We start from the raw sequence: 24,280 nt of genomic DNA on the forward strand, positions 1-24,280 counted from the left end.
GAGAAAGAATGATAGACAGGAGAGAGACAAAGAGCTAACTAACCTCGAAGGGTGTGAGAGTGGGGTTTAGTCACTTGCTTTATAGGATTTCACTATTCAGACTCTCTCCTCCTCGCCCTGAAATTTTCACAACCGCAAACCATTCTCTTTTGCCAGATTTAAGCTGCATTCAACTAAGTTCTGGTGCGCCATTTTCAGCGTTAGTCTTCACTTTTCTCTTTCTTGCAATTTTCTAATTTGTTTGAGTTACTTCCGAACTTCTAATTTTTTTGTTTTGATAATTGAGTTTTGTGATCGGATTAGGGGTTTGGTAAATTAGTTAGATGATTACTTCATTTGGGTTGATTTGTTGGAAGATTAAACTTTGATCTTGTTTGGAAATCCAGGTTGAGTTTTCCAGTGATTTGTTTCTTACAAGTAGTTACTAGGTTGTGGATTGTTAAGTTCATTAGTAAATTGCTTTGTAAATTATTGTGAGCACCATTTAATTTTGTTTCATAGCTGGATTATTAAGCTATCAAACTAAATAAGGACTCAATTGTTTGATTTTGTATCTTTTTATTGCAATTTGACATGTTATTATTTTAGTTTGTGAATTGTTTGTTGCAACTATTGGTTTTATGGGGTTGGACTTGTGAATAGTGGCGCGCCGCTTTTACCAAATTGCTTGATCTAACACCGTCAATTTCTAGTTTTTAGGTGGCAAGTTTGATTTGGAAGCTTTTGTTTGGGCGTTAGCATTGGGTGGGATTAGTACTAGTTCTTTTACTTAAACTACTATGTTGGGCCTAGGGGCTAGTAAGTCTCGTCCACATGTCTTCCTGCATTATGAATGACAAGGTTACCTTTTGTAGAGATTGTTTGCTATGTATTAAGAGGCATGGGTTTGCCCCTTGTTGGTAGTGGGTTGGTTAAAAATTAGTTTTGCAAGAGTTGGTATGGATGAAGAGAAGTTGTCGCACAATGCCATTATGGAAATTTTGTGGTGTATTTGTGTCTTTTTGTGTTCAAATTATAGCTGTTAATTTTGTAAAAAATAAAAAGTAAAAAAAGAAAAAACCCTCACACAGGTGTCTTAGCACCTATACTAAATACTCCCTCCAATTCTATACAATAGTCCCATATGGAATCAATCATATAAAATAAGAAAAGAAGAATATTTGGAATCCAACATTTAAATTTTTTTATTTTTTATTGGAAAGCATCAATCATACTTCTTCTAACGCTTGCCAATGTAAAACTTTAACGATCAATAACTTAAATTCTCCATAAGTAAAAATTATAAAAGTTATATATTATGATAGTACTTATTGAGACGAATCCAAAAAATCATACATGAATATATTTTTCCTTACATATTATTTACAAAAGACGGTCAAAGGAGGGGTGGTGAATAGTGTAAAAGTCAAACCGGGTCAAGTAATAGAGAACGGAGGAAGTAATTGCATAATTTATGGGAGAAAATTCCTTACTTAATGCCATGCCATTAATCAACAATCAATTAATTTAACTAATAAGAATTTAATATGTATAAAATAGGAAATAAAGACTAAGTTAAAAACGGAATATGAGTAGATTATTTTGAAACGCCTAAAATAGTATATGGGACTAACATCATGAAACTGAGGGAGTATTATCTTTGTTGCTCCCTCCAAGTGGAAGGATTCAAATCATCTAATTTATTTCCTACAAAAAAATACGATAAAAAATTGAGAATTTGGGGATTGTGGACCTGGAATTTGTGTATAATGTTCCTTCAATCAGTGCGTGTTTCTATAGCGTTTCAGTTGGATATAAAGCTTCTTTTTTTAATGGATACATTTGTCAATGTCAAATTCAGGGATATTTTCTTATCAACTTGAAGCTGATGATATAAGAGTTAGCTATTTCCTCTGCCCAAGTTCTATCGTATTGCCGGGAGCTCTGATCAGCTGGCTCATTCTGGGGTCTGCATTGTTTTACATGCCAGTTGATTTTACAGAAGCACTTAAGAGAATTTATCATGGTTCTCACCCGTAGTATATGTGTACCATCATTGTCACAAATATGATTGAACAATTCATCAATTTTGTAATTCGACCTCCCAGGTATCAAGTTCATTTCTCCTGTATCAAGCTTATGTTGTTGTCAGATTGCCATCATTGACAAACATTTTTGTTGTTGCTTTGTAAAACACCAATTTGTATCCTCAACATCCTCTTAATATTACTTGAACTTACTACCGAAGTTTTGAAAAGTGAAAGATAATAGAGAGAATTTCTAGATAGACATGATTAAATCAGCATTGTCATCCCATCCTGAGAGAAGTAGACCCCCTCACTTCTCTTGGAAATCCTCGTGATAACCGGTTTCCAAAAGGATTTCTGCCCCAAAGAGGTAAACCCAAATTATGAGAACCAATGTTTAATAGGTTCACAAGTTCCTCTCAGAAAGGAAGGGGTACATCTCCCATCTGTTGCAGCTCATCTAATAATTATCTGGTCTTCTTTATGCTCACTCCACACATCATCGAACTCACCGTCTTGACCTCATGTCCTCTCATACCTGTGAGCATGTACTTGAGTAAGAGGGACAATACTGTTCTATGGCTTCTGCCCCCTCTAATTTTCCTCTGTAGCCACACGCCCGCACCCCCCTGATATGCGAATTCTTCATCCCCGTCTTTCTCTTATGTTTTTTTTTTCTTCCCATTTTGAAAATATGAATTTTTACTTTAGAATTAGTAATGTTATTTTTATTTTGGTCATCATATAGTGTTGTTGTGTTATTGCTGTTACTACTATGGCTCTCTTACATGTTCTGTATTACATAGGGCCGTGTATGATCCAGATCAGTACTTATGGGAGAAGGATTTTACACTTGCTGGCAGAGCATACAAAAGAGAGGATTTGGAGGCAAGTATGGGAATTGTCTCATTGATATTCAATTTATTTTTTTCTTTAGTAGAAGTCATATGTGTTAATGCTGCATCATTTTGTCATTTAAACTTGGTACAATGCTTCCCCCATGAGAATTTGCAGCTTCAAAATGGAAGAGGCCAGACCTTGAAGTGTAGTCATTATGTCCCATCTCTTCTCCCAGAAGATTTTGCTCTTCCGTGTGTTGTATACTGTCACGGAAACAGGTCTGTCAAGAATTTTGATTTATATGTTTTTTGATACATTAATATTACACATAAAATTTCCAAAAACCCATTTTGTTACTACTACAGCGGATGTCGGGCAGATGCAAATGAGGCTGCTGTAATACTTCTTCCAGCAAATATTACTGTCTTTACCCTGGACTTCTCTGGATCTGGCTTATCTGATGGTAATTATGTTAGCCTGGGATGGCATGAGGTTCGTTTATGTTCTAGATAACTGTCATTATCAGTAACTATAAAAGCATGGTTGCATGACCATCAATTTCATTCGCTCTCTTTTTATTTGTGACAGAAAGATGACCTCAGAGTTGTCGTCTCTTATTTAAGAAGTAACAAGCGCGTGTCGCAAATTGGTCTTTGGGGACGATCTATGGGTGCCATTACAAGGTACAAAGCACCTGGCGTCCTTTTTATTTCTTCTCCAATTATCAATCATCCAATAAATTGTATCTTTCTCTGTTGCAGTGTAATTTTATTCAAATTATTTGCCTGTTTATTATGTTCATATTTTGAGATTTTTCTTAAAAGTTTTCATCCTATATATGCTTATACGACTTTCATTATATCCAGTAGGCTTGTCAAAATTGGTAGAGCCATTATTATCAATGTTCTTTCAAGCGTTGTCGGAGGTGGTGATGAAACAATCAATTTCATTTTAAATTTCTTACCCTTTGAATGATTAGTTTGTTCTTTAGTCAGAGATTAATTACATGGATTTTGTCATGGTGTATATATTATTTAAATAAACTTGGGGCTTGATATTCTGTTAGTGACTTAGTGAGTACCGTTAGATCAAATTACAAACTTGAAATTTGTGTGAGCATTTCGAGTATTATGAATACGTGATTATGACTTTGTGGACGAAATAGTTTGAATTAGAGGACGATTTTGAGATTTGTTGAATAACTTATTGTTGCTGTTCTGTTTCTTATGCAGCCTTCTTTATGGATCAGAGGACCCTTCAATCTCTGGGATGGTTTTAGATAGTGCTTTCTCTAATTTATTTGATCTTATGATGGAACTTGTTGATGTTTACAAGATTCGGCTCCCAAAATTCACTGTATGTATTATTTCCTTGCAAGTATGGTGTAGTAGTAGACTTGTAAGATCGCCAAATTTTACTACTTGATATCATGCGCTATTTTCAAAGTTTTCTTGTTAGGCATTATTCTGTCTTTGCTCACCCAAGCTTTTTCTTTGCAAGCTGTTGCCAACCCTACCGTTGGGATGATAAAGTCACCACAAACAATAATGTACTCCCTCCGTTCCTTTATTTTTGCCCCAAGGACTTATGTTCACTTTATTAAGTTTTGGTTGATTGTAGTTGTGAGAGGGATAATTGGTGGGACTAAAAAAATTGTTTGTGAGAGTAGAGTAATGCTCCCAATAGCCATTTATGGAATGGAGCAAACTTAAGGGGACAGCCAGAAAAATGCTAGCATAGCTCTGAGCATTCCTCCCATTTCAACAAAACCCATATTTGCTTTTGATACCAGCATGCCAGAAAAATGCTAGAGCAAAATTTGTAGATGCCAACCTCCCGAATCCCAAATTTCTTTCTGCCTATGGACTACACACTTAATCTCAAAGCTGATCCTTCTTCACACACACACACACACACAATATATATATATATATATATATATATATATATATATATATATATATATATATATATATATATATATATATATATATCATTAATATGTTACTTTTACTTTCAATAATTTCCGGAATTTAGAATAGGGGGGTGACAATGGAGTCTTGTATTAACTAGACTCTCATGAGCTTCTTCCACCTTCTAGTTTTCTGGAAATAATCATAACCTAGTTATTATTCACACCTGGATTGTCTATGTGGATCTTGATACCATGGTACAAACTTTATAATTTCAAACTCAGATGCTAAGCCTATTTGTTCTCCTTATTTCCACCTATTTTAGGAAAAATAAGTTCAATTAAGTACATATAAAGGCTGATTAGGCTACCAAGTTCAATTTAAATCTAGTTCTATTAAATATTTAAGTTAACATATGTTCAAATAAGGTTAGATTAGTAAAAACGAGATAAATAACTTCTCTCTTTCCACCTTAATCACACCCCCAACACTCTCATAGGATCCTCTCAATTATATAAACTATAAGAAAGTGAAAGAAAAGGTGTCGTAGGGTGCTCAGGGGTAAGAGATTTATTCTGTGGGGGTAATATTCACCATCATCAAAAAAATTATAATTACATTCTTTAATCTAGGAGTGAACCCCATGCTTAAACTAAGATTCATAAGCCTTCTTAAAATTTATCATAAAGTAATTCTCCAAACTACTTCATGATGTGCCTTTTCCATAACTTCATTGGCTTCCAAAGCCACCTCCAAAATTTTCCTTCACTCTACGGAAAAACGTGACAATGATATTGTTTTTTGATTTGCCAACACATTCGAGAGTCGTGACAATCTTGCATGCACTAGTAAGAAAATTGATGAGATGAGAATGTGTCTTAGATGATCAATCCCTAGTTAAAACTAGTAAGTGAAGTTAGATTTCATACTCTTCCCAGTAACCCTAGTTAGATTAAATTCTACAAAAGCTCCTAGCAAAATCATCCTTGACCACATCACAATAAGGCAAAGATCACAGCAAATAGCTGTTTTGAACCCATTCATAATGTTGCCTGATCGATCTCTAACCGCAATTCCGCTTATCTAGTACAGAAGGATATGGTTTCAATCCATTCTAATGGGAACATCTTACAAATAGCATGAACATCACTTAAAACCTCTCCAAACACTCTGTATCTCTTCAATAAATTTTGATGCCTCCTCCCATTTCACACCTTCAAGGAAAAGTTCTGGGGAAGCTTCCTTCCTCTTGCCACCTTAATCTTTATCATTTATAACTTGACTCTGCCTCTCCCTTTACGCTTCCTCATTCCTAAGATCCACAGTCTGTGTGCTAACTGCTTACTCTTCTTCTTCATCACAAAGTTTCTAATGAACTTAACAATTTCCTAAAAGAGAGTCACTTTTCACTTGTCATCTCTGAAAAATTCTTTTTCCACAACTTTCAGCTTCTCTTAAGAAATGCTACTTCTTTACGATATAAATTTCCCTCCAGCGTACTCTCAACATCTCATTCACCCCACCACTCCTTCATTACTTAAAATTCAGGTTTGTAGTCTACATTTTTTGTCAAAAGGAAACAGCGATGAAAATTAAGGTAATAATCACACCTAGGCTGGGGAAGTATCTCTTGAATTAACATAGGAAAGTCATCGTCAATAACAGTGATTTTTTATCTTGGAGATGGGATATAGTTGGGTGACGTCATTATTATACCTAAAGTGTTATTGGATTCCTCCCAATTCTCCTATTTCTTTTTTGTCACATCTGTATTTCCAACCTTTGAGTTCAATCATATGGGATGTCTTTTCTTTTTTGTTTTTTCTTTATCTCCTTCACAGGCTTTGGTGAGATTCAATAATGCGCTTCATTATTAATTTTGGAAAAACTTAATGAGTTAGAATTTTACTAGTTGTAGCTATATAATTATATGATTTGCTAAGATACAACATACAAGGGTGTTTTTGGCTGGAGGAACATCAGCTATTTGATAGATTTATACCAATTGTATATCTGTTAGCCTAGCATTTTCTAGAGAAGACTGGGATCTCATACTAGTAAGCTCCATAAATTGTACTATCATTTGACCCCATCATGACCAATTGACCACAATAGTTGTAGATATGTAAAATCGTAAACTAAGAGAGGTCAGAGGGTAGCAAAGCAATTATGACCTCTTGAAACTAGGTATCAGTGTGTCACAAAAGCATGTAAACCTTGGGAAAGGTTTGTTTTAGGAGTTAAATACCTTTGAGCGATTTGCTGGAAATTTGTGATTATATATTGTGACTATGAAGTGTGCTGAGTGAAGAGGATAAATTGGTGGTAGTCTAGGTGATCGAAAATCCTTATAGTAAAGGTAAGGGGTTTTGGAATTTGTTGTTGAGAATAATAGGGCTCTAAGATGAAGGTGTTAGGGTCCTTTCATTTTCTTGTGTCTTCATTATTTCATTTCGTTTGTTTTTGTAGTATCTACTAACTACTTGTATAATTTTTGAGAGGCAGGGGTGGAGGGAGGGGGAATTACCACCCCTGAGGCATTTTAAAAATATCACTTCCAAGCTGCATTTCTGAATGATAATAGGACAGAACCTGGAAAGTAGTACCCCTTGATATTACATCTAATTGTATTCTTCTGGAGCTGTCCTTTAAAGGTCACGAGGTGAATTTTTGTTGATTTTTGGCCTCATTAGAGGCTAGACAAAAAAGGCAGCTGATACTTTTTTTTATAGTGCATTGGTTTTTGAAGTTGGCGATCTGACATTGACCAAGGGTAGTTATGGGCTGTTTTAAACTTTCAGATTTATTCTCCAAGTACGTATCGGGTTACCGTTACCACAAGACTAACACAATCCCACCACAACAGCTTGAAGTTTGTAGTTTTCCACCCATTTTTTGCACTTCAGCTGCTAGGTAAAATGGAGGTGAGAGGGAAAACCCTCGTCTTTTTATTGGGACATGAGAATGAGAGTAAGAGTTGAAAGAGAATTGTTGACAGTGGATGCTGATTTCAGCTATTAATACAGGCATTAAGTGGGATTTTCTTATTTTATGGGATTTTCTTATTTTACATTTGATACTATGCTCTTTGTAGTGTTGCCTGGTATGTGGTATATTTCATGTACTTTATATAATTTTGAAATGGAGAATGTGGGTTCTATTTTATATTTCCATGACCAAGTTTCAGTGTTAGTCAATGGATGATTGTCATGATTCTTATCAGGCTGATTTCGGACTTTTCTCTTCATTGATTCTGATAATCAAGGAGTCACTGATGTAGGCTTTCTATTTTTACTCTCCTGGCTAGTGTGGCTTTAAAGCTAGACAAAATTTGAATGAGACAAAAATTGAATGAGACTTTCTCTGGGTAACAACGATTGTGATTAGGGTTTTTATTGGGTTAAGTGGGAAGAATCACCAGAAGCATGTTGGAGGTCTTGGCATTAGGCCTATCCGAGCTGTGAATGAAGCTCTTATGGCAAAGGGGCTTTGAGAGTCCGAGGTGTATGAATGAAAATGAAGTAATTTGAAAGAACACCATCAAACTCAAGCACTGTATAGTACCCTCCTTGTTTACTCAAACATTTTAATATTGTGAAATAAATGCATCAGTGAATTTGCTCCAAAATTGCTGTATTGTAATATGAAGGTTGACTTTTGTGTTTAGCAGAATATGCAAGTGATAATGAACTGGTAAGAGTAGAGAATATGATTTACTTAATGACAAGTTCTGACCGTGATTTCTGAATAGGTGAAGATGGCTGTGCAGTACATGCGGCGGGTGATTAAAAGGAGGGCAAAGTTTGATATCAAAGACCTCAATTCTTTGCAGGTTTAACAAAAATCAATTTACCGTACACATACTTACTTACAGATATTGAATTAGTCCCTTCTCACTTTTGCATTTATTAACCTCCTCCTCATCGGATCTCTCCTCATGGTGGGTGCATGTGTTTGTGTGTGTGCGCGCGTGAGAGAGAGAGAGTGTTTCGCATGCTTGTTACTGCGCATGCGTGCATGCTTGTGTTTGTCCATGAGTGCACTTGCATGTTTACCATTTAAAATAAACTTGATTTAAAATAGGAAGATTGATAAGGACTTGATAAGATATGTACAATGAAGATAAGATTGATAAGATATATGTACAATGAAGATAAGATTGATAAGATATTTTAGGCTCATTTTTAAAAAAAAATTAAGGATAACTTATCTTTTTGGAATTGCAAGAATCGGTTAATTTATCAATTTAAAACTTTCATAGCATGGATGAAATCAAGAAAACGACTAATTATTCATCTCAAACGTAGAACTAATGTGAGAAATAGTTTATACATCTACATATTATATTTACCTCTCTCATTGTTAAAGTTTTTCGAATTAGGATCTCCAAAGTTTTTTGATATAGAGGAACAGAGTAATTCGAGGGAATATTTGGGGAAATATAAGATTGGGTGGTATTCCGTTGAACACGTGGGTAGTCAACGCCTGCGTTTTCCGTTGAAAGGTATGATTTTGTAAAAAAAAATTTGATTAAGGTATGATCTTACAAAAATATTTTTATAAGGAGGTTTTTCACAAAAAAAAATGCTTTTAAAAGGAGGTTTCTGACAAAATTTCCTTTTCAAAATTTAGCGTACCATTGGAGCCATTTTAGCACCGTCATAACCATTCGCAATATATCAATGGTACAATTTCACCAATTAATGTTACTGATGCAGCTTTAAAAGTATTTCTTTAATACCATTATAACCATTTGTAGTTTCATTGTCAATGGTACAATTGCACAACTCAATGGTACCTATATTAACTTTTAAAATAATTAACTAAAACCATGTTACGCATATACAAATAACAAATGTATAACATTTATCACTTTGCACTTCCTCAAATTAACCCCACAACCTTCTACTAGACCATCCCACTCATCCGACTTAAAAAGACAACATGCCGGCTCGCAATGAAGAAAAACATGTGAGCAAGGTTCATAATTAACTCAACAAAGCAAAGCCATCTCTAGTCCATTTTTGGAGCGTATCATTTGTATTTGTCCTTCCCATAACTCCTAAAGGTTGTATCCTAAAGAAATTTGCTTAAGGCTTGATATTCAGGGAGCTTACTCAAGCAGCAAAACTAGGATTTTCATGTAGAAAACCCAAAAGAATCTCCCTTCCATAAATTGATATCCTAATTTTCTCCATTGTGATCACATAGAGGGGAGCTCCTTTAACTTTATCGGTTGGCCTTCGGAAGTACAAATCCAGTGCATCACTACAATAAAAGGCTAAATCTTAATTTAAAGTCGGAGCATCTAGTGGAGAAGATAGGCAGACTAGATGTGGAAATTTCCATACCTTAATATGTATCTCATAGTGGGGTTGAAAAGGGAAGTAAGTAATCAAAACTTGCTCTTAGTGACACTATAGTAGAAAAAGAATGAGGTTCATGAGGACGCCCCATTTTATCCACCTAAGAAATGCTTTTTGAAATCACCCATCTGAAAACTAAACCTCCATCGCCTTTGGTGACATAATAAATCTCATCTAACAAGGTGGTTCTTCCTTCTCTTGCTCCAGTTTATTAAAAAAAAAAATCCTCATTAGTTTCTCACCAAGGACATTTTTTTTGCTATAGCCACCGGAATATTGAACAAAGAGTGATAATATAGTGGTATACTTTACAAGCAAGGTCAGATTGGTGTAATCCTCTCACCAAGGACATTTTCTTCCATCTATGTAACCTTCGTGAAATGCTTAATAGTATCACTTCCCTACAAATTTCCGAGTTAACTTAGAGGCCCAATTTTCTACTTGCCATCCCACTAAAGCAGTAGGGTTTCTGGCCAATCCCCACTTAGCTACATTTAAAGAGTATCAATTCTTAAAACTTCAGAACACCTCAAAAATATTAAGGTTTGTAAGCACAATTTGAAATTCTGGAGATTAGTTATAGGTATAGATGGCTACATGAACATAGTGCAAATGGGACCCTAATTTTTTCTTACAAATTTGCTACAATATAAAGTACTTGACAGGCCCCTCATAGCTTAAATTTTGCTATCGTAATTTTAAATTTATTTGATTGTGGAAGATGGTTCCTTTTGCAGTTTGTGGTTGCACTTGGAAAGAAAAAAATCAATAGAATTTTGTGGGTAGTGTTTCCCCTAGTCAACGTTTCAATTCATTTTCAAGGCTTTGCTTATGAGCAATGTTTCTCGATTATGTTATTAAAGCTTCGTATAAAACAATATTTGTAAGAATAACTCTTTGAGTTTGCTCTTCTGCAATAATTATTTTGATCATGATTCCTGCAGGTTGCAAGCCAAACATTCATCCCTGTCTTATTTGGACATGCTAATGGGGATAAATTTATTCAACCACACCACTCTGATGTCATCTTTAAATTGTATGCGGTATATATACTAATATACATATGCATTTGTGTTGAAGTTTCTATACATTATACTGTTAGTGGCTGCTTCATGACTGCCTTTTGCTACTGGTGTCATTGTGTCAATGTAGGGTGATAAAAACATCATAAAATTTGATGGTGATCATAACTCTTCTAGGCCACAGTTCTACTATGACTCAGTTTCCATATTCTTCTATGATGCCCTACATCCTCCACAAGTTTCATCTGTTTGGTCCAATAAGATTCAGGAATATCATAGTCTGAAGGATCTGAGAGTTGATGCTGGTATGGATGAGGTAATTTGTTTTGAACATTATATACAAAGTCAGGTCATGAAATCAACCGCTTTGTTTTGGTATCTTTTAATATTTAATCAAAAATTTAAAGAAATATTATGTGGCACACAATTTTTGAATTTGAAAATCCCCCCAATGTGGAGGTAAAAGACTACTACTGGTGAACAAACGGTTTTATTCGCACTTTGGCAAGATAAAGAACATACACAAATTTTGTGAACTATCTTGTGCCTTATGTTGAGTTTGTAGATGTCATGGCTGTGACTCAATTGTGGTCAACTTTCAATAGAAAATTTCCTTCTATAGCTGACACCTCTTTCGTATACTGTATGCATATCTGTATAGTAATTACACAACAGGTGTATCTTTTCAAGTGCATTCTGAAAAGAACATGGTCATATTTTTCTTAATTTAAGACTAATATATGTGTATTTTATCATTTGTTTAGAAGCTGCTGTATGAGATAATATCTAATCTTCATATTGCGAGTACTGATGCTGCAAGCTCATCTTCTGCTCCGCCGAGCTTTTCAACTGCTAAGTCTGTCGGAGATTTTCTCTCTGAAATCGTACCAGTCTTGGGCACAAGTGTATGTAAAATTCTTGAACCTTTATTTGGATGTTGTTCATTAATTGGCTTTCGGGCTTACCGTAGCGCACAATGGGTCTGTAGATGATATATGTCCTTATCAACTTGTACCTATGAACTAAACTCATTAGGAGCTATGACTTTATCAACACCTAGGCTGCAAGAAGAGACATGTATCATCTGAAAGTATTCTTCTCTTCGTGGAACATGGTTTCATCATTGACATGTTTCTGGTGGTAAATGCAGGACTTGATGTCTAATGAAGACATATGTGCTGCTGATGGGTATTTCCAGGTAAACTGTACTATGTGTGATGTGTCTTGTAGTATTTGATTGTGCTCATTCTATCATAAACGAGACTTGATTTGTCTGTGAACCTGTAATGAAAGAATTATTGTGTCCATTAAGCTTACAAACATGTTTAAGTCGGTTTGACTGTGTTACCTCTTGTTTGTTCTTTGTATATAAAAAGACCCAAAGGCCCTCCTCGATAACACTTTCCATTGTTTTGACTGCTTCTGTCCACTAGTACATACGTCTTGCATCAATATAGCACATTGATGTTATGTGAAAATTTTTGCTTGTCAAAATGTGTTTAAAGTAAAAAAATGACTTCTTCTGGAACGTTCCTGGTCCGTCCTTACATTTTTTTTTCAGAGATGCCTCTTCTTGACTTATTTATCACTGGGTTTATGTTTCTTTGACAACATGATATATATATCTACTTTAGAAATTTTCCTATAATGAATTGATCTCATTTTCAGGATAAAATAAGTGGATCATTTGAAGAATGCTGCTCGCATGCTAGCTCTAACAAGGAGAGTTTAGGAAGATGTTCATCTTTAGAAGGCTATGATTACATAGAGTATGTTGATCCAAGTAACAGCCATCAGGTTTATGTCCTACTTTTACCATGAATTATTATTATTTTACTTATGCCTCCTGTAGACCTCTTGAAGGCCATGGTATAATAATTTCGTTCTTGTAGTTGTGCTAGGTTTTAGAGCAATTAAAAAAAAAAAATATTACTCTTGTTAAATGAACATAAAGTTTCCATTTTGGGATGTTGGATAATATACTTGCCCAACATTATACAGAGCAAGTTAGTACATTGTATAACATTTCCCCAACATTACATAGCATTCTCGTTTGCTCCTTAAAGGGCAATCACCTTTATGGGAGAATTGTTATGTATACGATCTATTATTAAAAGATAGGGATTTGCTTATAGAATCAAAGCAAGTTGCTTGAAGTGGAAGGGTACTATGGCGGTTTTATGTTATCCTGCTTACCCCATAGATTAAAGGGAAAATTCTACTGTATGCTATGGGAATAAGGCATGCATTATTATATGGTACGAAATGTTGGCTATCAACCATTTACATTCATAAGATGAATGTGGAGGAGTTGCATATGTTGGGGTGGATTTGTAGCCATATAAAAAAGGATCAATTGAGGAATGAAATAATTAGGAAGAAAGTAATACGTATATTGAGAACATAATTTATTTATTTTTTTTTTGGGGGGGGGGGGGAGAATCATAGGTGGCTGAGATTGAGTGAGCTCCAGTAAGTAAACTTGAAGAGTGCAAAATGAAAAGATCATGATGGGTAGGGGAAGACTTTATTATTCTTGGAAAGGGTGATTAAGAGTAACATTAGCCTTTAAAGGATTGTGGAACTGGAAAGTGCGGAATAACTTTAAATTCATATACTTTTTTCTACCTAAACTCGCTGTGTTTTACAAACTTAAATTATTATCCTATGTTAAGATTTTCTCGACCTTATTATTTGTTTTTACTCGCTTGTTTTCCTCTCTATTTATATCCCCTTAGCTCCCTTTCATCTAATTTTATTTGTAAATCATATTTTGTGGTTTTCACTTTGCACTGCTCTCTGTTTTTGCTCACTATATTCTTTCTAGTTTTTCATCCACTTTCATCTATCACTTTTCTTTCTATGTTCCTATTTTTGGATGGTTTATTATGATGATTCATGTTAGCTGACCTCAAATCATTTTGGGACTAAGGCTTTGTTGTTTTGCAAGCTTAAACTATTTACGTCCCGTTTGCCCGTTTGGTAGGTTTACATAAATGATGGTATTGAATTTGTATGTAAATTTTTAAGGAAAATCAAAGGTTTATTCATATGGTAATGATATTTTACCCTAAGTTGTCTTTTTCTCTAAATAAATCTTTATTCCCACCTTATACCTCCTCCCAAGTGGTAATAAATCTTTATTCCCACCTAAAACCTCCTCCAAAGTGGTAATCACCAACGATTGCCAAAATAGTGTGAATAATCCAACAGTCCTGATGTAATAAGCTTAGTGAATTTTGTGGCTAAGGTGTTATATAAGTTGTTTAAATTGCTTTACCTTTATGCAGATGAGCCCCAATGTGTCGAGTACCTGCACCGCGCAAGACGTAGGCAGATCACCCAAAGACAATGAGAAAAAGGTCCCTCTAGGGAAGTCGGAAAAACTTGGGACCTTGAGTCAACTTTTGCGCTTTTGCATTCTAAAGAGAGCTAATCATCGTAACTCCTGTTGATGAGTGTACATGCTCACACGAATTGAAATTTGTTCTATTGTACAACATCTGATCTTTCTAACTGCAGAATTATTTATGTACTATGACGAGTCTTAACAAAAAAAAAAAGTCAACATGATAGTTAGAAACGTTATGTTTGGATATGTATTATTCACTAATCATTCTTGTGGATAGGATTAGCAAAACTTTCCAATTTCGTTAATCTGATCCAATGGTGCATTGATTCGAACTAGAAGTCATGAACCTGGTCCAGATGTCTAGTTAGTTTCAGATAATTCATGTACTCGGAATTATTTTTTTAAAAAAGTGTTGTTTTCAAAATGATTTATTTATTATTTCATCATTAAATCATACTAGTAGTATATATGACTAAGAAAGTAAATTAATTTTTGCTCCATCTGATGTACAAATTTTGTTTTGTTTCTAAAATAATTGATTTTTAATTTCATCATTTATGACTGGAAGATTGTAAAAGTATTTCATTACCCTCGTCAGATATTTTTTTTTTAATTTTTTTTTTATTCCGGAGTAATTTTTTTTGTATTATTTGGTTGTTCAAACAATCAAACCCAAATCATGACGTACTGACATGGAGAAAGATAAGCAAATATAACCCTGTTCTTTTTTGTCTTATTTGACCTGAAGTAGAATTACAATGCTCCCTGAAAAGAATAATGTCCAGATAATTGTCCATTTGCCGCGCAATCCATGACTTGAAGAAGGGTTTATGATACCAACAAGAAATCGACATTGTCCAACTGAAGGATCCAAGAAAGTGACCGCACCAAGACCGTCAAAGTCACAACTCTGTACATCTTGTTTCTGTAGCTGATAGTAGCTATTGAATGCGAATGATACATTCCCATTTACCCCGATTCCATTGCATGAACCACCATAATTAAGTCTGGTGCAGTCAGCAGCACTACAAGCAAGTTTTAAATGGTTTGACACACGAGATAGATCCTTTGATGGATTTGCAATGCACCATCTAGCTGGGAGATACCTAACATCCATAGCATTTTTCAATAACCCACCACCTAGACCAAGATTCAGTTGATACTTAGCTTGCCCATCAAAGGAGAAAATTCCCCAATGCCTTTCAAAGTTCCCAGGGAGAGTGCTCTTTGAGTCTTCATCAAGAAGGCTGAACATATAAACGTCCATAGGTGGGGCCCCGGGCTTGAGAGGAGTTCCTTTGTTGCTGAGGACATGATTTATAAGGCCCTGGTTAAAGACCCTGGCTGCAGTAAGATTTGCGCCAATGGCTCCATCTGTAGGCCAACCTACCTCCCCAATCACTATGGGCATCTGACCATACCCAATTCTGTTAAGTGCTGCAACTAACGTGTCATAGTTACCGTCAAAGGCATTGTAGTAGACATTTGGTCCATCGATTACAGGATGGTTTGTCCCTGCAAAAAATGCATAGTCTTGGGGGAAATCTGAATTTCCATAGAGACTTAAAAAGGGATAGATGTTGACAACAAATGGAGAAGCATTGGAATTGAGGAAGGAAACAAGTTCAGTCATAATCTGGGAGAGTTCGGGACGAAAGGCTCCTTGAGATGGTACAGTTGACTCGTAGGCATCAGCATTACAGGGAACTACTAGCTTGACAGAGGCAGCAAGATTTGCTTTGACCAATGACTGCTGCAAGTTAAGTAGAGCTGGCACGACATAAGACTGAAATTGGCCAGAGTAGCTAGTGAGAAAGGGCTCATTCCCAACAGCTACATACCTGAAATTGAGTAAGATGTTTATTTAGAGGTTTGCATTTCCATGACAAGAAGTTACTCAGGCTCAGCTCAGGATCAAATAAATGTACCAACTGCCAATTAGGAAACTAGTCAGAAGTTAAAAACTGAAATTAGAGCAGCAACCTACAACAGTAAATGCTTGACAGTTTTTATTTTGTAGACAGGAAGTTTGCATATTCTACAACAGCAGTCGATGGTGAATAAACATAAAATGGGACCAAAAAACACCCCCAAAGAAATCCCTAGAACCCAGGCACTAAAGGCAAAGTAGCGGTTCTTGTTTTAGAGACTACATAATCAGGGCAAGTAGTTGGGGATGGTTTTCTGCCAGAGTTTAATAAAGGCAAGTAGTAAAAAACCATACCAAAATCAACTTCTTTGACTCTACAAGCAGGCACCATCTTATGTAACCATAAGACAATCTCAATGAAGTTTGTACCTATCACTTGGGCACGATTCATCCTTTTGACGGCTAGGCTACAGCTCTTTGCTGAGGCCATTCAACAGCGTTCTCCAACTGGAATTTGAGACAAAGAAATCAGAGAGGACAGCCTGCTTGTTTTGACTCCAATTTGGTTGATAGGTACCAAATTGCTTGTGAAATTGTGATGGCAAAGATAAGAATCTACATGGGTGGATTTCTAGTCTCCCGCAGACCATGGAATTGAAATGTGGATGCTAACACCAAGTCACCATGTGAAGAATTTCGAATGAGAGGACCACTTAAACGAGACCTTATATCTCATGTGATCTAACTATGCTTGCTATATAACTCCGGCTAAGAAACCATACCCTATATTATCTACAACTTATTGTGCACAAGCTACTATCAATGTATCATGTTTTACTGGTGTTTAATGGTAACTATCTGAGAATGAAGTTAAAGAACAGAGTGCACAAGGAAAAGGGTATATGGAACATACTTTATTTGTGCATTTAAAATGCATTACCATCCAGGGAAAGGCAATAATAAAACAGTATAATATAGCAAGATGCAAAAGATCAGGTACATAAATATCACCATATTATTTAATTAACATTCCTGATCAAGCAAACTTTATCAGACTAATCAGCTACATATTGCCTTAACAACTTTTGGTTGTGCCAGATGCTCCAAAAGGTTGAGAGATAGCCTTATTACTTCCCATTCTCTAAAAATAATCCTAACCCTAATCAACACGGGTCGGTTGTGGGAAGTCTGCTTGCCTGTAAGGGGTATTTTCTTGAATCTTTTTTATTACCCTCAACCTAATATACAAAGTGCATAAGGTTATAATACTCCAATGAATCATCATAAATCTAAAACAAATTCTGGGTGAGTTGGTTTGGCTCAGTCCGGTGATGCGGCTCATAGGGTCATTATCATTAGGGCCGACAAAAATGGTATTATGATGGCAAGACTGTAATACACAAATGTTTCTCAAACTAAAATCAAATACTTATACTTATGTATTATACAATTAGAGAGTGAGGATTGCTCATGTGGGTAGAGTTTCCCTCCCGATTCCAATAGATCATGGGATTGATTCTCATCCCCCGCCCTTGTACTTTAAAAAAAAAAGAAATAGAAAAACGGAGAGAGCGAAAGGATAGACCTGATGTCGGCGGGAGGGTTAGAAGAGACATAAGCGGAAAGGTTGCGGCGAACCCAAGAATCAGCAGCAATGGAAGAAGAGCTAAGAATAGACAGAAAATCATTAGGAATGCCAATCATAACTTGAATGTGGGTACCCCTAAGAGCATTAACAGCTTCTGGGTCGGCATCGAAAAGCTTCACTTTAGAGATCTTGTTCTGTATCAACAGATCCACCACTTTGGTTGCTGGTAGTCTGTGCTGTGATAGGGTTCCCCAGTTTACTCCTATTGCAGCTTCGCCGCCTTTTGATGTCATCATTGTTACTAGTATTACCAACCATACTAACACTGCTTGTTTCTTCCAGATTTTCATCTTTTTGAGTTGCAACTTCCAATTATAGTTTCAAGTTGAAATTCAATTTAATGACTATAATACAGTGAAATAGTGTACACCAATTTGTTGAGTGTTTTTCCTCTTTTTCTAACCAGTCCACACTAGACATCTTTTATTAGTGGAGCAGCAGCCGGAGCCCAAAATATCTATCACTTGTCATTATTCATACTACCCTTTAACGGAGGAGTATAATCTAGTACAGTAATACCAAGTACTACTGTACTAGAAGGTGGGTGTGTGTTAGCAATGTTCGGGAATCAGGATATATTGTGTATTTGTAAAGAGAAATGATACAAGTATTACAAACTGCCGTTTGTAACAATCGACAAGTAAACTTTAATTTACAAGAACGTCATTCCAAATGTTACTAAATTTAACATCATATTGATGAATTTCTAAAGATATTCAAGTTTTCCTCCGTGGTAAACTTGAGAATTTATCACAAGGTATTTTCGTCATTTTGTAATCAAAAATAGGGGTGCATTAGGAATTCATCAATATGATGTTAAATTTAGTGACATTTGGAATGACGTTCTTGTAAATTAAAGTTTACTTGTCGATTGCTACAAACGGCAGTTTGTGTTCACACTTAGTGAAGTTAGGCAATTTGAGATTCACAAAACATAGATGACGAGTAACTTGAAACCCTAAATGAGGGATGATCTTAGAGCAGACATTAATACCCGTCGGAGCATTAGGTGACTTGCAATGTTAGCACCTGAGTAGTAGGCAACCTGTTGGCGAAACATTAGGCGACTGTGGAAAATTCAAGCAGTCTGTTTATTGTTCTTCATTTTTCTATAAAAGAGAGTGCACAGAAATTACTATTTGACAATTTGAATAGCTAAATCTATTTACTTTGGTATCTAATCCCTTTTCTCTTTAGATTGTTCCTTTAAATTTTCTCCATAGTTTAAATAGCCATAGACACCCTTCCTTTACTTTTCACAAACAACATTATTAGCCTACCAAATTTTTACTTTCATCAACTTTACACAACCAAAACTAAATCAGCAAACGATTGTTAAGTTTTCTAGCAAATCAGCAAACGAAAGGAAACGAAGGGAGTATGTGATTCCGCCCACAATACTCGTATTGAGGGGTGATAATGAGACTGAGCTATTCGTGAACTATTCGAGCTCGATTCGGTCAAATAAAAGGTGGCTTGGCTCGGGTTCGAGTTTGGCTCAAGATCTTAACGAACCAAGCTGAGTTATGCCAAGCTCGACTCAAAAAGTTAGTGAACAAGCTCGATTATTGAAAAAAAAATCATGTACTACCTCCGTCCCCGAAAGAACGACCCATTTGGCCTAATTTTAGTCCCAAAAAGAATGACTCATTTGCATTAAAATCCCCAACAATTTGCAATAATATTTGTGCAAAATTAATTTCCCCATATAAAATTTTGTTTCTCTATGTACTTTTATTACTTTCTCTCTCTACTTTTTTACAAACCCCATGTAAATTTATCTTTTCAATATACTTCTTTTTATTTAACATTCTTAATACCCGCAAAATCAACCCAAATGGGTCGTTTTTTCAGGGACATAGGGAGTATATAAATATAGATGTTACACAATAATAAGTTAGTATTTTCATTATTAAATAAATAAAACCATTGTAAAATAAAAAATTCAATAATGAACAACAAAGAAGACAAGTAAACTATGGATAAGAATAAATCAAGGTTGTTTGTGAACAGTTCAAATTCGGCTCGGTCAACGCTTAGTCACAGCTCGACTCGGTCAATGTTTAGTCAAAGCTCGGCTTGATCAAATCTTGACTGATAAAGGTTTGAACTTGGTTCGAGTTCGAACAAATTTAAACAATTACAAGCCGAGCTGATCATAGTTCGGGCTCTGCTCGCCCGAGCACCTCTGTCTGGTAGCTAAATCGAACACGGGACAGTGCGAGTATTACTTTAACTAACCAAATACTAATTATAGCGAGCTCAGATTTACAGTAAATGAAAGAGCAAGTTGTATCCACATTCCATAATCCAGACTGTCAAAACTCAAAAGAAAGAGACACACACAACTACACACATTCACTCTTCCTCTATATCACTCGCTTCTCCCCCGTCCATTCACTGTTGTCATCAAATTCAAGATTACAACAGCTATAACTGAACAACACCTGATTTCTTTTCTTTCTTTCAAGATCCAAATTCATCAACAAATTCAAGATCCAATCTTTCTTGAAATGAAGTAGAGATTTTATTGAATTACAATTCAATTTAATTGGATTTCCGATGAAGTTGAAGATGGGTTTCAGAAAACCCGTTTTATGTTTGCTTTTTATCACAGTGGTTTCCCCTATTCTTCTTTACACCGACAAGCTTGGCATCCTTTTTCCTTCTTCCTGTAAGAACCCTTTCCCCCTTTTTTATTTTACTTCTCAAAATTCATCTTTTTTTTTTTTTTAGTGATTTTTGTTTTGAATTTGTGTTTTTGCCTGTGCAGCTAGTGATGAGCTTGATGGAAGTGAAGAAATTTCCACCTTTGTGAGTGTTTTTAAATTTTAATTCAATCCTTTTATTTTCAAAAATGGAAAAAAAAAAAAAAAATTGAAAATTGATTGATGATATTGGAACTTTATTTCAATTTTGTCTGCCAGGCTTTCACTGGTCGCACTGGACAACTTAATGTGCTTCCTCAGGTAAATTGAATTTGTTTATTTAGTGTGGTATAAAATAATGTGGCAATGTTTGTGTTTAATTTTAATTTTGCTAATATTTGCTGTTTAATTATTTATAGGAAAATGAAATGCTTGTTAAAGAACCTGTTGGAATAGTTTCCAAACTAAAACCCTCCATGCAAGGTCAGCTGTCTTACTAATTAATCCAACTAATTTGTCAAGATTTTGTGAGTTGTGGTTCATTTCAGTAGTTAAAATGGTTAATCTAAACAGTATTCTGCTTGATTAGATGGCAAGGTGCTGGAAGTGCAGCCTGTGGAGGTGGAGCACAAAAACCGCGTATTATCTACTACTACAACTAGCAGTGGGAGTAATAGTACTGAATTAGAAAACCCCATCAAACAAGTGACAGATAGGAGTGAGGTGAAAGGAGTTCATGGCTCGCAGATGGTGGAAAACAATGCTGCTAAGGATGCCAATGTCAATGTCAATGCCAATGCCAAGGACAACGATCCCTCGCACCTTGCTTCCAACAACATGGTATTCATATTTTAAGCTTGGCTCTCTTGTCAATTTTTTTTCTTAAGCTTTAAGGTTTGATTGCTTTAAAACTTTATGTGAATCCATTGGGTATATGTCCATACCCATGTTGGAGTGTCAGATCATTTGACATATATAATTGAGCTAGTAAAATGAATAGTATGAGTAGCATAGGCCCCCATGGGATGTCGGGAAATAGTGCAGATTTGTCATGGAATTTCTTATCTTTGCTTTCCTTCCGTCTCCACGCTTGCCCTTCTTCTGGCTGTGGAAGGTATATATATGTCTGCAACATGCCTTTCCTGTCAGCTTATATTCCTTTTCTCAATCCTTCAGGAGACAACACCTAAGATGCAATCTGTCGAAAAAGGTGGCAATTTTGGCACAAGAGAAACTGTCAGTCGAGGTCATAAAAATGAGAAGAATAGTAACCAAGTGGACAGCGTGTCTAATACTCAGGTTCGGTATCTGAAAGATCAACTGATCAGGGCAAAGGTATATCTTTCACTCACAGCAACAAGAAGCAATGCTCATTTCATCAGGGAACTTCGACAAAGGATAAAGGAAGTTCAAAGGGCACTTGGTGATGCAACAAAGGATTCAGATCTTCCAAGGAAGTATGTATTGATGTTAACTCCCTTGTTAGTTATTACTAAGACTCACTGTGGTGAAAATAGTCAAAATATTCTTCGAATCTTGTTCTGTGTCATAATTTGATTACTTGGTTCAACTGCAGTGCCCATGAGAAACTGAGAGCGATGGATCAGACATTGGCCAAGGGCAAACAAATTCAAGATGATTGTGCAGCTATGGTGAAGAAGCTCCGTGCTATCCTTCACTCAACAGAAGAGCAGCTGCGTGTTCACAGAAAGCAGACCATGTTCTTGACTCAGTTAACAGCAAAAACACTCCCCAAGGGTCTTCACTGTCTTCCTTTGCGCCTCTCAACTGAATTCTATGCCCTGAATTATTCTCAGCAGCAGTTCCCTTACCAAGAGAAATTGGATGACCCTCAGTTGTATCATTATGCATTATTTTCAGACAATGTATTGGCGGCTGCAGTGGTTGTAAACTCTACTGTATCACATGCTAAGGTAAGATATGCCAAAGAGCTTTCTCTGTTTAGTTTTGCACCTTATTGCTATTAGGAAGTTTAATAGAAGACAAATCATGGTGATACACTGAACTTTTGACTATTTGTGGCTACTGATATTTGATCCATTTTGTAATTGCTAAACTATTTTCTAGATGTCGGTTAATCTCGTAGCAAATATATTTGTGTTTGCCTGGCTTGTTGATCAAAATATTTAAGAGCTTCCGCCTTTACTTTTTGCATCTGGCAGGACCCATCAAGACATGTTTTCCACATTGTTACCGATAGACTCAATTATGCAGCGATGAGGATGTGGTTCTTAGTTAATCCTCCGAGTAATGCTGCCATTCATGTTCAGAATGTTGAAGAATTTACATGGTTGAATTCAAGTTACAGCCCGGTACTCAAGCAGTTGGGATCTCCATCTATGATAGACTACTACTTTAAGACACACCGTGCTGCTTCAGATTCAAATTTGAAATTCCGGAACCCAAAATATCTGTCTATTCTCAACCATCTTCGATTTTATCTGCCAGAGATATTCCCAAAGCTGAATAAAGTTCTATTCTTGGATGATGATATAGTTGTCCAGAAGGACCTTACCAGGCTTTGGTCCATTGATATGAGGGGCAATGTGAATGGTGCTGTTGAGACCTGCGGTGAAACTTTTCATCGTTTTGACCGATATCTTAATTTCTCTAACCCTCTTATCTCAAAGAATTTTGACCCCCATGCTTGTGGATGGGCATATGGAATGAACATTTTTGATTTGGAAGAGTGGAAGAGACAAAACATCACTGAGGTGTACCACAATTGGCAAAAGCTGGTAAGACTTCAAGATGCATGCTCATTTTCTCAGCCTCTTATGGTTTGGTTGCTTTTACAGTGCATGTGTCTGAGCTTCCTAACTATTTTGATATTTTCTACTGTCTTTGCAGAATCATGATAGACAGTTGTGGAAGCTAGGAACTTTGCCTCCGGGCCTCATTACGTTTTGGAAACGTACCTACCCTCTAGATCGATCATGGCATGTGCTTGGTTTAGGATATAATCCTAGTGTCAACTCAAGGGACATTGAGAAGGCCGCAGTTGTTCATTACAATGGCAACATGAAACCATGGCTTGAGATAGGGATGCCTAAGTACCGAGGTTATTGGTCAAAATACATTGATTATGACCAAGTATATATGCGGGAGTGCAACATCAATCCCTAACTGGCTCTTTCCTCTGTCTTGCGATTACACATCTTTAGTTTTATGTTCTTACACGATACGTGTGTCAGTGTAGAAGTACTACATAATATATCTCAAATGCACAACCCCTATGGTAAATACATTCTTTTGTATTTTTTTTTGTGACCGGGACTGCCCATGTATTTTGTAAATGATCGAAGTTATTTATTTTTTGGCAATTCTCTTGGTGTTTTTGTACAATGTAAGAACGATTTTGCTTGGAATTAATTTATGAGTGTAGTTTACATTTCTAAGTTGGTGCAACCGTGCAACTACGGTTGTGTTTCAATCAGAGAAAGTCTTAATACATCATTGTCAAACACAAATAAAAGTTTGTATAACAACCTTTTGTACTACTGAAAGTCCAATTAGTACTACTGAGATTTTTTTTAGTACTACTCATAGTGTTTTTTATACTACTGAAATCATATATACTATATAGCACTATTG

At 35.9% G+C, this 24,280-nt stretch overlaps 3 protein-coding genes across 6 annotated transcripts; 2 read left to right on the forward strand and 1 right to left on the reverse strand.

The window, feature by feature from the left end:
- The first annotated feature begins 53 nt into the window (after nt 1–53).
- Nucleotides 54–14,831, forward strand: LOC110731193. 4 transcript variants are annotated; one of them, XM_021911026.1, is made up of 14 exons: nt 54–199; nt 1,841–2,087; nt 2,813–2,894; nt 3,021–3,124; nt 3,212–3,338; nt 3,435–3,529; nt 4,079–4,202; nt 8,517–8,591; nt 11,070–11,168; nt 11,278–11,463; nt 11,912–12,052; nt 12,298–12,345; nt 12,816–12,944; nt 14,438–14,831. In XM_021911026.1, exons 2-14 carry the CDS (start codon nt 2,023–2,025, stop codon nt 14,600–14,602), a joined length of 1,440 nt encoding a protein of 479 aa, XP_021766718.1. In that variant the 5' UTR covers nt 54–199; nt 1,841–2,022; the 3' UTR covers nt 14,603–14,831. The 4 variants fall into 4 exon arrangements, with proteins under 4 accessions (XP_021766718.1, XP_021766719.1, XP_021766716.1 ...); XM_021911027.1 differs by having other exon boundaries at nt 55–199; nt 2,813–2,898; nt 8,511–8,591; XM_021911024.1 differs by having other exon boundaries at nt 55–199; nt 8,511–8,591.
- A 371-nt stretch (nt 14,832–15,202) lies between these two features.
- LOC110731192 (glucan endo-1,3-beta-glucosidase 5-like) lies at nt 15,203–18,552 on the reverse strand. Its single transcript, XM_021911023.1, has 2 exons — nt 17,955–18,552; nt 15,203–16,340 (listed from the first exon to the last, which is right to left on the reverse strand). Exons 1-2 carry the CDS (start codon nt 18,305–18,307, stop codon nt 15,233–15,235), a joined length of 1,461 nt encoding a protein of 486 aa, XP_021766715.1. The 5' UTR covers nt 18,308–18,552; the 3' UTR covers nt 15,203–15,232.
- Nucleotides 18,553–20,285: 1,733 nt separating this feature from the next.
- Nucleotides 20,286–24,122, forward strand: LOC110731195 (probable galacturonosyltransferase 4). The gene is made up of 9 exons (XM_021911028.1): nt 20,286–20,691; nt 20,791–20,831; nt 20,945–20,986; nt 21,085–21,148; nt 21,255–21,505; nt 21,842–22,122; nt 22,242–22,599; nt 22,849–23,424; nt 23,537–24,122. Exons 1-9 carry the CDS (start codon nt 20,580–20,582, stop codon nt 23,810–23,812), a joined length of 2,001 nt encoding a protein of 666 aa, XP_021766720.1. The 5' UTR covers nt 20,286–20,579; the 3' UTR covers nt 23,813–24,122.
- Nucleotides 24,123–24,280: the final 158 nt, after the last annotated feature.

Source organism: Chenopodium quinoa, unplaced genomic scaffold, assembly GCF_001683475.1.
Source record: "Chenopodium quinoa cultivar QQ74 unplaced genomic scaffold, ASM168347v1, whole genome shotgun sequence".
Taxonomy (NCBI): Eukaryota; Viridiplantae; Streptophyta; class Magnoliopsida; order Caryophyllales; family Amaranthaceae; genus Chenopodium; species Chenopodium quinoa.